This window comes from Sturnus vulgaris, chromosome 19 (assembly GCF_052056855.1).
Source record: "Sturnus vulgaris isolate bStuVul1 chromosome 19, bStuVul1.hap1, whole genome shotgun sequence".
In the NCBI taxonomy this organism is placed as follows: Eukaryota; Metazoa; Chordata; class Aves; order Passeriformes; family Sturnidae; genus Sturnus; species Sturnus vulgaris.
In genome coordinates this window covers 5,530,130-5,545,444 of record NC_142261.1, presented here as the reverse complement: position 1 = coordinate 5,545,444, position 15,315 = coordinate 5,530,130, and the positions used below count along the sequence as shown (strand labels likewise).

The 15,315-nt window shown below is 45.3% G+C and overlaps 1 protein-coding gene across 4 annotated transcripts in view; it reads right to left on the bottom strand.

Annotated features, from left to right (window-relative positions):
- ULK1 (unc-51 like autophagy activating kinase 1) overlaps positions 1–15,315 on the bottom strand; it is a 77,173-nt gene that overhangs the window by 20,145 nt on the left and 41,713 nt on the right. For all 4 annotated transcript variants that reach the window (XM_088176333.1, XM_088176332.1, XM_088176335.1 and 1 more), the window contains exons 12-17: positions 14,409–14,459; positions 8,269–8,357; positions 6,053–6,218; positions 4,752–4,812; positions 4,377–4,466; positions 323–448 (exon numbers count right to left, since the gene is read on the bottom strand). In XM_088176333.1, the coding sequence (XP_088032459.1) occupies positions 323–448; positions 4,377–4,466; positions 4,752–4,812; positions 6,053–6,218; positions 8,269–8,357; positions 14,409–14,459 (583 nt within the window). The remainder of the gene's footprint in view (positions 1–322; positions 449–4,376; positions 4,467–4,751; positions 4,813–6,052; positions 6,219–8,268; positions 8,358–14,408; positions 14,460–15,315) is intronic.

Here is a 15,315-nt window from a genome sequence, read left to right as displayed (position 1 = left end):
CAAATTTTCCTTTTATAAAGGTATCTGCCAGATGGATGGTTCTCTCTGCCTAGACACTTGGACACCCAGTCCATAGATGGCATGGGAAAAGCTGTCAGACTCAAAGTGGCTCAGCCTTCACTCTGAGCTGACAGGAGCTTTCCCACATAAAAGCACACAGGCAAAATTTACAGTGCTAATAAATAAATCTTAACATCATCACAAAAACACACCAAGGGGGCAAGGGGGAGAGCCCAACACACAGGGGAATTTATAGAGGTACAGAAAGTAAAGTGTAAAGCAGTTTGTGTCCAGACCCCCTCGTCCCAGCCCCAGCACTTACCGGGGGGAGGAGTACGGGTTGGGAGACTGCAGGTTCTGCTCGATCCGACGGTAGTTGTGGATTTGTGTGGGGACTGGGATGGGCACGGAGTGTCCGTACTTGCTGCTGGAAAACTGCCCTGGCCGGCTGTGAAAGGAGACACACAGAGACAACCTCCTGTAAGGGCTGGGCCTTCAACCAGGTAATTGGAGATTTTATCTTCATGAGGCAACTGCATTGCAGGCAGCGTCCCCTGGGCTGCTCTGGGGCTGTGGGTTTGCACTGGGAGGTGGTTCACAGTCATATCAAAGGGAAGTGGCACCACACATCTCCTGAAAACAGGCACCTTTCCTCCAGCACCATTCCCACCCACAGCCTGATGCTGAAACGTATACCCAAGCACACCACTCCCTCCAGGAAAAGCAGAGCCCTGCTATTTCAGGCCATGGCTGGCCTAGTTTCCAACAGCTCAGATCCACAGCCAAGCAGACAGCACTGAGCAGGGGCTCAGCATCCGTGGCTCACAAAGGACACCAGCACAGACTCTGCTGACAAGAGCTACTCGAGACTGACTCATGCAGAGGCACTGCTGCAGCCACGGCATCCCCATGGAAGTCTCACACCACGAGGGGAATGTAGTGGTGAGGATCAGAGTACTGGCAAGTTAACTACAGGGTGAAGAAGGCAACTCAGGAGAAAATAAATCAGAGGGACAGGAGCTGGTATCTATATACCCATCAAGGACAAGATAGAATACCATGCACACAACATGGGACAAGTCCATTCTGCAAATTTCAGGCTCCTTCCATCCAAGCAGGTTAATTGGCTCATGTCTGATACCTGTTCCTCCAGGTTACTCTTGGCCTGTCCACCAGGCTACACGAACCACGCTGTACAAAACCCATGCAAAATACCGTATTTAACTAAGTAGTCGCCTAAAGTCTTTTCCCAAAGGCCCCAGAATTCTAGGATTAACTGCCATAGCAATGCTATTTACAACTGCCAACACCAATTGCAGGGATGTTGAACAATGACAGGAAGATCTTATTGGTAATGAAGGCTTCTGCAGTCTCCCTCCTCGTCAGTCGAGGACATACACATGGGTCTGCCCCTGATAAGCTGAAAGTATCACTGCTTGGGGTCTAGCACTTGGAATGGAAATATTTTACATGACATGAAAGGGTATATCTAATTCAGCAAGAACACACCTGTGTGTACTCAGGGGAAGAAGAAAGAGTTTGTGACTTATTTGGCAGTTCAAAGTGTCCCATTACCAGAGTTTCCGTTTTGAGAAAGGTCATAGCGTTCTGTGGTTTAGTGACAGCACTGAGCAAAGCTGATCTGCAGTAAAGTGTCTGCAGATCTCCACACAGTGCATGTGAAGACACTCCTCCATCACAGTAACATCCAAATAACTGGAAGAGATGTTTCATAAAGACTGAATGATCAAATTATTCCAGTCTTTTCATTCCTCTGTCAATTTTTTAAAGTGCCATATATTCTTCCTTGTGTGCTCTTATTTCTTCCACCAAGAAAACAGACTCTTAATTTCCTATTTGTCTCCAAAAGGCAGCATGGATGCCTTGATTCTTCACTGACATATAATAAAATAAAGTCATTCAAGGTTTCCTGTGGCTCAGCAAAAAGGTGAGGCTTTGATGTATCTGTCTTCCATGAGTATAAAACGTGGTGTTGTGACAGACATAAACAAAATAAAGCTTTAGCAAGAAATCTGAAGATTCACATGAAATCTTGTACTCACTTTGAACATACATTTCAAACACTCTCTTTTTTATCTGGTCAAAATTCTTTATCAGAAAAGAAGTTATTGGGTAAGAGGATCCTTCCTCTTCCCAAGAATTTTATTAAGTCCTTATTTCCTTCATATGCTGCAAGCTGCAAAGGAAATTATCTAAATGAGGTGACACACACTAAACCTGCTAACTGGCCTCAAGCTCTAAAGAATGCAATTGCCCATAAACCTGCAAAGTCCAAGAGATAAAGCCGGGACAGGGAGTTTAACTACTTGGCAGTAATTAAAAGCTCTTTGAAAACAGTATTAAATCTAGTGCTGTGGGGTACATCCAAGAAATTACCTTTCATCAGACTTACTAAGCATCTTCAAGGAAGCATTTAAAAAAAAGATCAACTATTGGCATGTTTTAATTCTGCCCAGTTCTCAATATCTTAATTAAGAGCAAGGAGAGTTGTCCTAGAGTGTACCATGACATCCTGTGGAAAACCCACTGCTGGCCACTCTGAAACAGCCCTTGCTTTCTGTCCCAGTTGGACTGCAGCCAGCATTGCTTGCTAGCCTGGAGCCACACATGGAAGGGAGAACTGCTGCTTCCAAGTGAGCAGGCAGAGGGAAAACCAGAGCTCCTCTGCACCAGTGGAGCCAAGTGCTGAACCAACAGGTCTTGTGCCACCTACAGGGAAGGGCACTGAAACCCAGCAAGGGCACACCTGGGTGGCACCAGTTCTGAGCACTCTCAGGGGACAGACCAAAGAGCATCCTCTGGACACAGAGTGACTGCTCCAATCTTTCATTACTGATGTCTTACTCCCCATCCTGAACAGCACAGAAATGAGCTTTTCTTCAAGGCAGATAGAAAAGTGGAAGTAGCACTAGAGGGTTTGACATCTGCTCCACAGAAGCTGCTGGGAATGAGTAGAAAAGACAGTGAGAGTGGAAACATATTTAGATCAAAGCCTCTGGCATTGACTGGCCACCCTGGGATCCACCAGAAAATGATGAGGCCAGTTTGGTGAACAGGGAGAAGTGGGCAGCATTTGTGGTGAACTTCCATGAATTTCTCCTCACTGCTGCCCAGAAGCAAGGCCAAATCCTTTAATAGAGACTGATCTCCAGAATGCAAAGGAATCAGTTAAGGAATAAGCTGTTAAAAAGCTTAGCAGGCGATGGCATAAGAAGCCTCATGCAATTAAACTCCACACTGTGGTACATGCTTGCCAATTAATCTGATCACGTCAGCTAGGCTCTGAGCTATATTATTCTCTGTTAAATTTGTATGCTTTGAGGCTATGTTTTGTCATTTTCTGGGCTCTGTTCATGTGACAAATGTGTTGAACACACAGCCTGGGACTATATTTTCTTCTTAAAAAAGATTTTAGGGTCATCCATCTCCCAGTGTGAAATCCCCTTAAACCGTCCTCCCCCGACAGGTGCCATATTGACAGAACAGAAGATTAAAGCTGTCCTGCTTCCCCAGCAGGCAAGAACAAGATGGGAAGAAACACCAGCAGTTCACTGCAAGCTAAGCACATACCCTAAAGCTTCAGGGCCCAGAGTCAAGGGGATCACCTTCCACAGACCATTAACACCTTCAGAACACAAAAGTGTCTCGGCCCACTGGGCAGCTGTCACCTACAACACTTCTAAAGGCCAAAACTGAGTTTAGAGCAACTGGTTTAGTTGGAATGAAACCCATGACCACGCCTGTTTGCACATGTTCCTCCTACTCCTGCATCCCCCATCAGTAAACAAGGTCCAGTATCAGCATTACTTTACAGAGACACAGCACAAGGAGCTTTTCAACAAACCACAAACATCTAAGCAGGCCCTCAGCTGTCTTTCAACAGCAAGGGGAGATGAGCAACACTCCCCCACACTTGTCCAGTAACTCAAGTCCATCATAATTTCAGCCTTGGATGAAGTGTTGTGCTCTTATTCACTGCATGAATTAAAAACAAGGGTCTTTAGCTGGAATTCTGCCCACCTCTGAGGGCTGGGCACTGGGGGGGATGAGCAGTACATTTACTTTCTGCTTGAGAACAATCCCTGCCCCCTCAGGGAGTAGAGTTAATTCTATCTCTCCTGTGTTCTCTCCTAGCCCCTCCTGAGAGCCAGAAGAGGGAGAGACAGGCTCAGTAGTTGGGACTGATCAGTGCCCAAGGCTGGGGAGTTTCTCCTGGGTGTTTCTTGTTACCCATTAATTAAGAGGAGAGATGTAGATCTTCCCCAGCACACCAACAGCAGTAAAATCCCCCCTGGAAGTCAATGAGAGTTCAATTATTCAGTGTTGCATAGACACCACCCAACAGTTTTTCTTACCCAGATGGGCTTGGGGAACTGCTGTATGGGGGTGATGGAGATGGTGTCCTTCCCTGGCTTTCCAAGCCTGCTGAAGTCACCAGGGAGCTCCTGAGGAAAACAGAAAGAACTCAGCTGTCAGAGCCTGGGAACCAACCCTGTTTCCCTCCTACAGAGCTGTGCCTGCCTAGCTCCTCATCAGTGGGAGCTCTGGGGACTGTCATCCTGCTCCTACCACATGAAACTGAAAATGCTCAGAATCAGGCAGGTGACAGATGTCCCTGAAAAAAAGACTCATTCAGGGACATCTTCCCTCCCATCCACCAGAACCCCACAGTCAAAAACACCCAGCAGGCTCCAGTGGCTGGACAATTCCAAGTGCCTTGGTGGCCTTACCCACTGTACATCAGACTGTCCTGGATTGGCTTCCCTCCTGCAGCCTCAGCAGTTAAATCACCTGAGGGACAAGGAAGTGCAGAAGCAGATTAATTCAAGATCATTTTCTTAAAAACATTTATACATTCATAGCAATTGAGATTTTGTGTAGAATTTCCTGCTCCTCCAAGCCCTGCTGAGTTGTTCCTGCAACAGTGTTTTGCAAACCACACGTGGGCTGAAGCTGAAGTTTGTGGTAGATGCTGCTGATCCTTACACCCTGAAGTTTTGGAAAATCGAGGCTGAAAGCAAGTCCCCTTGGGAGGGGGCCAAAACTTGACAATCATTTGAGGCAACAGGTCCACATCCACTTGGTGCAAGTCCCTGGCTGCTGTGTAAAAGTGGTACAAGATACTCCTAAGTGCTTTGGAACATCCTGTCCCCCCCCGTGGCAAAAATCCAGAGCAGCCAAATGAGCTGGCAGCTGGATACACAACAAACATCTGAACACTGGGAACATGACCAGCACCAGGCATGTGTGTACTGGTCCCACCACTGATTCCAGGGAAAACACAAGCTCCTCCTTATCATAAGAGATCATGCAGAGATCTTCCAGAGATTACTCTACCCCTCCAAATTCCTTTTTTAATACAAGTGGTGCAACCGTGAAAGGAGGAATCACAGCATTTACCACCAAGTTCCAACTCAGAAAAGCATCACACACATGGGGCAAGGCAGAACAATGTCCTTCTGCTGGTTAAGTAAGGACTTGTGCATGGACATACTTAGGCATGTGGCTAAACTGAGGCCCTGGTTCTATGTACATCTGTATTTTCAAGCAAGTCCTATCACAGTATAAACACATAAAGGTCCTAAAATGAAATTTAGAGCATTTGAAGAAAAAACAACATATCTTCGTTTTTCCCAGGGATTTTTTTCAAGTATAAAACGTAGCTTGCTGGCTGAAATCTTGGACTGTGATGCTGAGTGAAACTGAAGACAGGATAACAAGGTAAAAGCTCCTGTGAGAGAGAGACTTTTCCCTGTGAGCCTATTTACCTTCTTTTTCAGTTCCAGGTTCAATCTCTTATTGAGGTCATCAAGTAATCTTTGCTCTCAAATCCTGTCTTTAAAGGTAATTACAAAATATCCTATGAAACTAGCCAGTGAGCCAGAGGTCTTTGCCAGTTTGAAAGCAAAACCATTCGTACTATTCAGTCAAAACAGACAAGTTTAATCACTCTTTCAAATTTTCAGTATCTATCCTTAACATCCACATTCCCCTCTGCTCAGAACATCTGCATTTTCAGAAACCACCTTACTTGAGAACTGTGCTGGGACCATGACAAAGTCATCAGTGTCACAGGAGGAATTCTTGCTGCTGCTTCCTGCAGAGTCCTTGGATCCATGCAGAAACCCGGGAGAATCCTGGGTGGGAGATGCCAGCGCCTTCTCCTGCAGCTGCTGCTGCATCTCTCCAAGGGACTGCTAATCCAAGGAGAAAACAAACACTGGCTTCAGCACAGCTACTTCATCATTCTGCTCCATCCTCTAAACTGAGCTGTACAAGGCTACAAACAACATTTTGCTGATAAACCAGGGCTGATGGTTTGCCAGAAGCAGCTGTTCAGTTTGCTCAAAAGGAACAGCCTTTTATGTCCCTGTCAGAACAACACAAAACACTTCCAGTGTGTCTGATGCTCCACAGATAAGAAAAATTCACTTGAGGTATTGCATCCCTCTGCTAAGGTTTTCTGGATCAACCACACATTTTCTACCAACTCACCTTAGTATGGCTGGGAACATGAGAGGCGTTTTCAGAGGTATTTTGGTTGCTCTTTAGGGTTATGTTCTTTCTGTTTTGTTCTTAAGCACAGAACCATCTGGTATCTATTTGTGCTTTTGCAGCACTTGGTAACATGGAGATAAGTGTTCCTGAACTTCCAAGACCACCCTGTTTTGCTGTACTGCTGCTAAGGAGCTAAAGAAAGGCCCAAAAGAGATTAAACTTTCAGCAGATAAACAGCTCACAGCTGTCAGAGGCAGGACAGTCCCTAAAAAGTCCCATTTTCCTGCTCCCTTCAGCTAAATGATGGATAGCCCCACAATCTCCTCACACTGCAGACAGATGGAGGAGGCTGGATGGTTTAAGAAAGGTTTAAGGCAGCTGAACTGCCCACGGAGCAGATCACAATCTTTATCCTAATGCATTTCCAGGCTGAGAAAGACTTGAAGCAGCTTTCACTTGGGCCTCATTAAGACTTTGCTGACCCTCCAGAGACTCTCCTCTGCACCAGTGGGGACTCCCTCTCTCTGCACACACAGTACATACAAGCAGAAGGAATTTTCCAGCTGTCATAGTTGCCTCTTTTCCACCCATCTGTGAACTCTGCCCTGCAGACATGGCATTTTTCCCAGACTGAGCCAGCACACCTCCATCAGCAAAACCTTCAAGGGCAGAGCAGGAGAGGTGCAGCAAACATGTAACATGGAACCCTCTCCCAGTCTGGCAGTGATTCTGTACCATCCTTGAGCTTCCCAGACCAGGAAAGCTCAGGAGAGTGAGTATTCTTTCCACACCATCTGCTCATTCCTGCCATGGCCAGGAGGGCCTCAGCCAACCACCCTCTACTTCAGGCTCTCAGGGACACAGCTATGAAACATTCAGAGGGGAGCAGACCTGTCTTCTCTGTCCAGCTCACATCATGAGAACCCACATCAACTTCTACTGGTGCCCCTCAGCCTTTCCCACACCAAATTCAGATACTTTGACCCAGGGAAACTCAGAGAACAGTGCAAAAGAGTAGTCATGCCAGAGAGGAAAAAATCCCATCCTTCTTCCTTCCCTTACCAATCACACCACCAGAATTCCTACGTTCAAAGTCAAAGGCAGCTTTCACCAAGAGCCTTCAAAAACAACCTTTCAGTTCAGAAAGCTGGAGGAATGTCACTCCACTGGTCACTTAAATATTCTGCCCTCCAGAAAAGTTTTCACCGTTTTGGGTAACCAGAGAGAAAACCCATCAGTCCAGATCATCTTTCACGAGATCACTGGACTGTGGCAGGTCTGGTCTGAGCAAACAGCTTTGCTGAATGTCCCTCTGTGGTGCCTGAATGTCACTCTGTGGTGCCTGAACACGCTGGTCAGAAGGAGGTGGATACACTGTCAGGCTGCAGAGACTTTGCTTGAACACACAGAACATGGAGCCAAGGAAGCAGAGCTACACCCTGAATTAGCAACTGGTTTGGGCTCCAAGGAGCTTCCCATGCCTGCCAAGACAAGCTAGTGTTGTTCATACCAACTTCTTTCATAAAGGCTTTTCATCCAACAAGCAATGGCACACTGAAGTATGTCTTGGGCAGAGTAAACCAACCTTCAGGATCCAAACTCTAAACTGGAGAACACTGCACCAAGCCCAGCCAGAACTACAGTGTTCAGGGACTTGCACCAGGAGAGTGCAAAAGCAGAGACCTCATTTCAAACACACAAGCAGGAAAACCATTAACACAAACAGTGCATCCTCTGAGCTGTACTTACAGGAGGTGATGCCAGGTGGGAAGTGGATGAGCTGCTAGAGGAACTACCAGAGCCAGAACTGGGATAAGAAGGCATTGGCACGGAAGCAGCTAAAACCAGCAAAAGACAAAACCAAAAGAGGTGGTTAAACCAAGATCAAGCAATAATAAAAAGTCTTCTTCATCTTTCCCCATCAGGTTATCTCATGCACCATCATGTATCTCGTGTATCATATGTGGTCAATTAAAGGAGAACAAAAGAAAATTGGCATCCTGTTCAGTTCTGTGATTCACAGCCATCCACTCCTCCATGCACACTCTCACAGGTCTGAGAACTCCTGACCAAGGTCAGATGCCCACTCAGCTGACCTACCCAGGCAGCCAAGATGGGTTTTGCCCTAGAGAACCTCCAAAGCATCTTTGCAAATCCAAGAAAAGAGAAACAGAAAAGTGAAGTGAGTTGCTCATGTCTGAGGCAGAAGGCAGGAGCTAGACCATACCCTGACAGATTCTTCTTCATGAGAGCTCATGGCTTGGCACACATACATCAAATATTGGGAGGTGTGTGCCAAGTTAAACACATGCCTTCTCAAAGCCTATGTGTTTGCTGTCCAAACAGCCACTCGGGCATCCCAGGCCACATGTTCCTGGCAAAAACCCAAAACCCAACAAAAAACCCTCAAAGGGGTTTTTCCTCAAGGAAATAGTGCATTGTTTCCTATAGCTCAGTGTGGTCACTTCTGCAAGTTAAACATGTTTTGGTCATTTAGTATCTTTGTAAAGAACCTGTGTCCACCAGCACAGGCCATCCCTGTGTCCCTTCCATGTTTTTACTTCAGTTCAGTATAGGAACTGCCAATTTTATTCACTTCATTGTTGCACTGGCCTTTGTAACACTCACAAGGCCTAAAGCTTTCATTGAAAGGCCTGGTTAGCATTGACCTTCAGGCAGAAAAGATGATTAAGGCATCACAGGAGAAAAGAATATTTAACTCCAATGACTTATGTAAGTGAGGTTCAGTAAATAACAGAAGAGCTCAGCTCAGCTAAGCAGGGAGACAGTCAAAGGTAACAATGGCTCTTCAAAGGACTTTGAAGTAGTTAGTGGTTCAAATTTCCCAGTCCACCTGCACAAGACTGAACAGCACAGAAGAGCTCAAAATCCCCACTTCAAGGCAGCCTGAAGTCAGACTTTACACTGGAACCATTTTGGTATTTGAATGACTTAAGATAGAGATCAGAGACAATGCTTAATTGAGGAGAGGAGCACTTTGCTGCTTTTCCATTATGCTGGCAGAGAATTAGCACCTTCTATCAAATTCCTGCTTTTACAGTACCTGTGCTAATGACTCCATACCTAATACAAGGGAGATTAATAACACCTAGAAGAAGAATGCTTCTGTCTGAAGTAAAACTACCTCTGTCATTAATCCCATTACATACTACAAAGTATTTACTCTATTCAACAGGCTAGAAAAATAGAAGTTCATCTCTTTGCAATCAACTATTGAAAGAGTGTTCTAATGATAAAAGAATGGGAAAATATGCCTCTTAATAAAAGCCATTAGGAGGTCTTTCCATGCAGCCTATCAAAGAGGGTTAAAGGATAACTGGACCAGGGTCTTTCATCAGAAAGAAAGCAATCACAGACACTGAATTCCTCAGTCTGAGAGAGGTAACAAGATCCAACAACAGGAAAGAGAAGCCAAAACAGTATAGACTTAAAATACATATTTTAATGTAAGTAACTGACCACTTTAACAGTTTAAGCAGGGTCACAGTGATCTCCTCCAGCCTTTGGCAACATTAAGAAGTAGGAATCCACAAGGGGATGGCAGCAGGGGAGCCTGGACACATTTTTTAGCTTCTGCATCTATTCTGCACTAGATTTAGTGCCCCTGAAGGGCTGTGCTGTTGTAACACACTGCCCTGGCTCCTGTACAGCAGCAGGGATGGAGGTATCCCGAGGATGGGTGTTCTGGGAGGTCGGTCAGGGGCTTGGCATGGAGAGCCACTCTGTCCACAGCCAACACAGCTGCCTTCCCTCCCCATGCTCAGAACACACACAGAGCCCTGAGAACTTGCTTGTCAAATGAAGAGCTCTGTCCTGCCTCTATCACAGGGCTTTTGATCTCCACAGTCCTCCCACAGAGCCTGCAGAGCAATCCCTAGGACCTTCCCTATAGATTAAATACTAGAAAGGAGGGGAAAAAAAAGGTCTCCCCCCATTTATCCTGCCAGATGCTACAGAACGACTCACCCGTGTACAGACAGCCCTTCCTGTTATGGAAGAGTGCTTTTAAAATAAAAGATAAGTGAATTCTCTACTGTATTCACAGATACCTGCTGCAAGACTTGCATCATCATTCATTTTTCCTGGAATTAGCATTTTTGTTAGAGTCATTCCAGTTCTCTCACAAGGTCCCCTCTAGTCTATTTTGGTCCTGTGATTATTGATTTAAACCTGGCTAGAATTGAGACACTTCTATTTTTGACTATTTGCTTCACACAGTTTTTCATTAATCAGGAGGGAAGACAAGCTGGCAGACTTTGCCATTATCATCTGAAACTCAAACTCAGCTGCATGAAGCACTCCTTTAGATACAGCCTCTGTTAATCACTGTTCTTGTTTAAATCCTTTAGAACTCCTCAAACTCACACTGCAATGCTGTGAGCTCCAACTCAGAAGGTCCTGACACTCCAAACAGACTTTGATGCATGTAGAACCAAGAGGTTTGGCTCTAACAAACCCTCTCTGACCTCCACATCCCTGCCGGGGCACCTTTCAGTGTCAGCCATGTAGGGCAGCTTGAAAGAAAGACTGCTTCCATCTCCTTCACACACCCAGGCACTCCCAGTTCAAAATTAAAAAGGGTGCAAACACTTGGCTCATCATGTTTTCAGTTGAGTCTGAATGTGGGGAATGTTAACATGAATTGTAGGCAGGCCCCCACCCAAATCCAGAAATTGCTGGATTGTAATTGTAATGTAAATAAGTCTGTTTTCATAATTGTCCTCTCCAACTTGCTCCAGCAACAAAACAGTCATCCTGCACATTGTGTAACCAATGCCAACTGGTTTCAAAATGGGAGAGCTGGGAGCCATAAAGGCAAGCCTGTGCTCCAGCTGTGTGGATCCTGATACTGGATCCTATACTTGTAAAAATAACTTCTGACACATCATCCTACCAGGGGCTCAGCTGTCCTAAAAATATCCAACCCTGAAGGTTTATAGAAAAGCTCTATTTGGAATCTGAGTTCTACATAATCAGGAAAGTGCATCTCTCCAGTGTATCTGGATTCAATTAAAATCACTCATCAAAAAAATCTTTAATTGCAATCTCTGACAAGGCAATAAAGTTTGAGTGCAAACTCTGAAAGAACTTGTCCAAATAAGCTGCTTTTTAGAGTTTAACAGTCTGCAGCATTAAAATATTTTATATGCACAAGTTATGGGGATTCTTTTTTCTAGTTTTCATCTCAGTATTCTATGTACAATAACATTAAAAAGATGGCAAAAGTCAAGCTAAGCCTGACAGGTATTTCAGACACTGAAGCACCTCTGCACTCTGAACCATAACAGCTCACCTTTCATGCTCTCTTATCTGAGAGTCAAGGAGGCAGCAGCTTCTCATTCATTAGAGGCAGAAGCAGAAAAACCTCCAAAATATTCTGCACGGGTACCAATTACAATGTGTTTACTGGGAGAAGACTTGCACAAGCATCTAATTATGCCTTCTCCTGTGTTATTACTGCAACACACTGCCCATACCATATGCTGATCAGACCTGGCTACAGACAGACGACAGTCTGACTAGACACAGCATTTTAAAGACTTTATTAATAAATTTTTACACATCTAAAGTACATGCTTAGTCACAGGTACAAAACCCACAATATAAAATAAATTATAAATAAACAAACAAAAATAAATAAAGTACACCATCTTAGTTAACAAAGCCCAAGAGGCCTGAACCCAGTCTTCAGGGAGGGAGATGAGAGGAGGGACATGAAAACAACCATCCCTCAAAACAGCAGGGAAGAAGAGGTGCTTGTCAGAAATGTTGTATTGAAAGATCTTTGAAAGAAATGTTGGTTTTGCTGAAGGATCTCAAAAAACATGCAAATGTATTTCAACAAGGGGGATACCCCTGCCTTAGCAGCTTCAAAATGATCCACCTGGAGAATGATGGACACACTAGTTTTCCAGAATTCCAAAGTTACATTGCATTAAAAAGACTCAGATGTGAATGACTTAGTGGTAGCAAATTATCAGCTCTCAAGGAGAGCAAGAACACAAGGCACACTTCCCCAGCTCTCCACTGCAGGTCTGAGGGCTCTAATTCAGTCTGAGCACGACCAGCATGGTCCAGATGCAGCTCTTCTTCTCTTTGGTATTTCCTACACTCGCGATGCTGAGCCACATGTTGAGATGAAGAAGCACAGCAAAGTTTTGGACTCAGAGTCAGGGGAGCCACCCCCTGAGAACTGCAGCCTTGCCAAGACACACTAGAGCTACAGCTGTGCAAGGGTCAAGCCCACTGCCATGCCAGACAGCATTCCATAAATCTGTCTTCAAAACCAGTAGCAGTCTCTCCTGCCAGGAGAGGACTCCAGGCTGTGCACGTACGTCCGGAGGTGAGGATCAGCAGGGCGACAGAGAGCTCTGCAGTTTGCATAGGCCTTACCTGCCTGTAAAGGTGCTTTTTTTCTTGGTCCTTGACCCCACACCATTAACCTTGGTGCAGCTGGGGGCAAAGGCTGAGCTACAGTCTCCTGCTCATAATGGCACCTCTGGTTCCTGCACAGCAGGCGTGCACAAGCTGGAAACTGGGGCCAAGTCAGGAGAACCCTCTCCTGTTTTTCTGGGGTTTTCTGCTCCCCTGGCCAGTGAAGCAGTGGGACAGCTGGAGGTAGGAGATGAGGTGGTGGGCATGCAAGAACATCCTGAGGGGGAGATCTTCTGCCCACAGGGGGATCAGACTCCGAAGGGCTTTTCCCACACAGGTGCAGGACAGGAGGTGCCAGGAGCTGGGCTGGCTTAGGAGCAGCCCTGTAGGGCCAGAGTCCTTTCCTGCCCCGTGTTCCAGGGCTGGCCCCACATCCTGCTGCCACAGGTGGGTTTAGGGCCCTGGCTGCTTTGAAAGCACCCCTAAACCAGAAGCGTCTTTTCTTGCCCGCAGGACGATCACCTGAGTGCACAGGTAAAATCTCATCAGGGACAACTCAGAAGTCCTGCTCTGGCAGCAGGAAAGCAAGACAGTGTCAGGAGTGATGTGAGTATCAGACAAGTTGTGTCTAACCCATGGCACATCCAAGAGGCAAATGGGGTTTGTGCTGGACATGGTTCCTCCAAAACCTTGCACTGAACACCCCAAATTAGTCACTGATGAAGGTTCTTGGTGCTATCATTTACTCGGGAGATTAAATGTCCAGGAGAATCCCTCCAGAGAAGACAGCCATACACAATTCCACTAACCCAAGTCTCCTGGCCAAAGGATTATGATGCCCCATGCACAATTTAGAAGCAATTCTAAACTGTTTTCCACCCAAAACAAACCTCTGAACCATAATACGTGGGGCTGCAACTTTTCCAAAGTTTGGAATCAAAAGGAGGAAGAGAGAACTTGCAATGGAAATTTGTCTTAGTTCTGGCCAGCTCCCACAGAGTACCAAATGTAACCCTTCTAAAACAAGATGCATCAAGAACTTCGATGTAAATGATGAAACAAGATTTGGTAATCACAACATTTGGCTTTTGCACAGCCAACCTGGCAAGCAGGGCCAAGAGTGCCACTTTCCACCATTCACTAGCCTGAATGGTACAGCAGATAAGGATGAAAAGCAAGACCATGAAACACAATCCTGTGTACCTACAAGCACCCCACTGGCCAAGAATTTCACACAAAACAGCTGAATACATTTCAAAGCTACATTTGCTTCTACTTTAGTTTTCTAAATATCCCCCATTCATTCCTTTGAAGATAACTGAGTAAAATTAAATACATTTTGATGGCAAAATCTGGACATGATATAGTAATAAACACTGAATCTCTGCCTAAATAACTAAGGAAACATAAAGCAGTACTTTCCTTTTGAACTAACAGCAGAAGAAGTCAGGCCATGATTCAAAAAGAGTTGTAATCAAAAATACAATACTTACATTTTTTCATAGAGGCACTTGCATCCAAGAATGGGTGATGGAAAAATTCATCTGGAAAAAAAAAAAAAAAAAAAGTCAAGAACAATGACTCAGTGAAAGAAAATGACTGTAAGAAGTTTACATAGCAGCTAAAGCACAGGAAGTTACAGTGTTATACAGTGATTTTTCCATGCAACAATGGAAGCTGACTGACTATGGTTGCATATAGAAGTGGTCAAGAATACAGGCTGGAGACTGGATGCAGGACCTGCTCATGAAAAAAGGATGGGAAATAAATTGGATCTCTGGCTGATCAGGATGGTGAATCACCTTAAATGTAGGCATGCAGGGAAGCTGTATTTATCATAGTGCACTGCCACTCACTCCATGGAATAGGAATGATGGATAAAAAGACTTCCACTGAGTGACTTTCCACGACACACGGACTCAAATCCATCATACACTGAGGGCAGAAATGCATTTTTAATGGGATACCCCAGAACCACAGTCCAGAACTCACTCCCTTTCACATCAAACACAACTGCTGCTTCCTCCCTTCATTATGGGAATTCATTCTACAGATCCAGGCCAAGAAAAGCTTCTGTCCTGGCTTGCTGAACACTCTCTACATGTCTGCCTGTCCTCACAAGTAGCCACTTCTCCCAGCTCCATCTCTGATTCACTGCAGCTTTGTGCCAGGGCCCTCTCCTATCACAATCAGCAACTCAGTCTTTTGGGAGTGTCAGCCACGGATCAACACTGATTACTGAGCTTCAGCTTCTTTCCCAGAATGGATTTCCTGTAGCAACACCCAAGGTTTACAAACTTCTTCTGTAAACAGCTCCTCTTTGGAAACTGAGCTTTCCTGAAAGTAGTCACTGGGTTTTTTGTTTGTCTGCTTTTAAACCATAAACAATCCCTGTCTCCC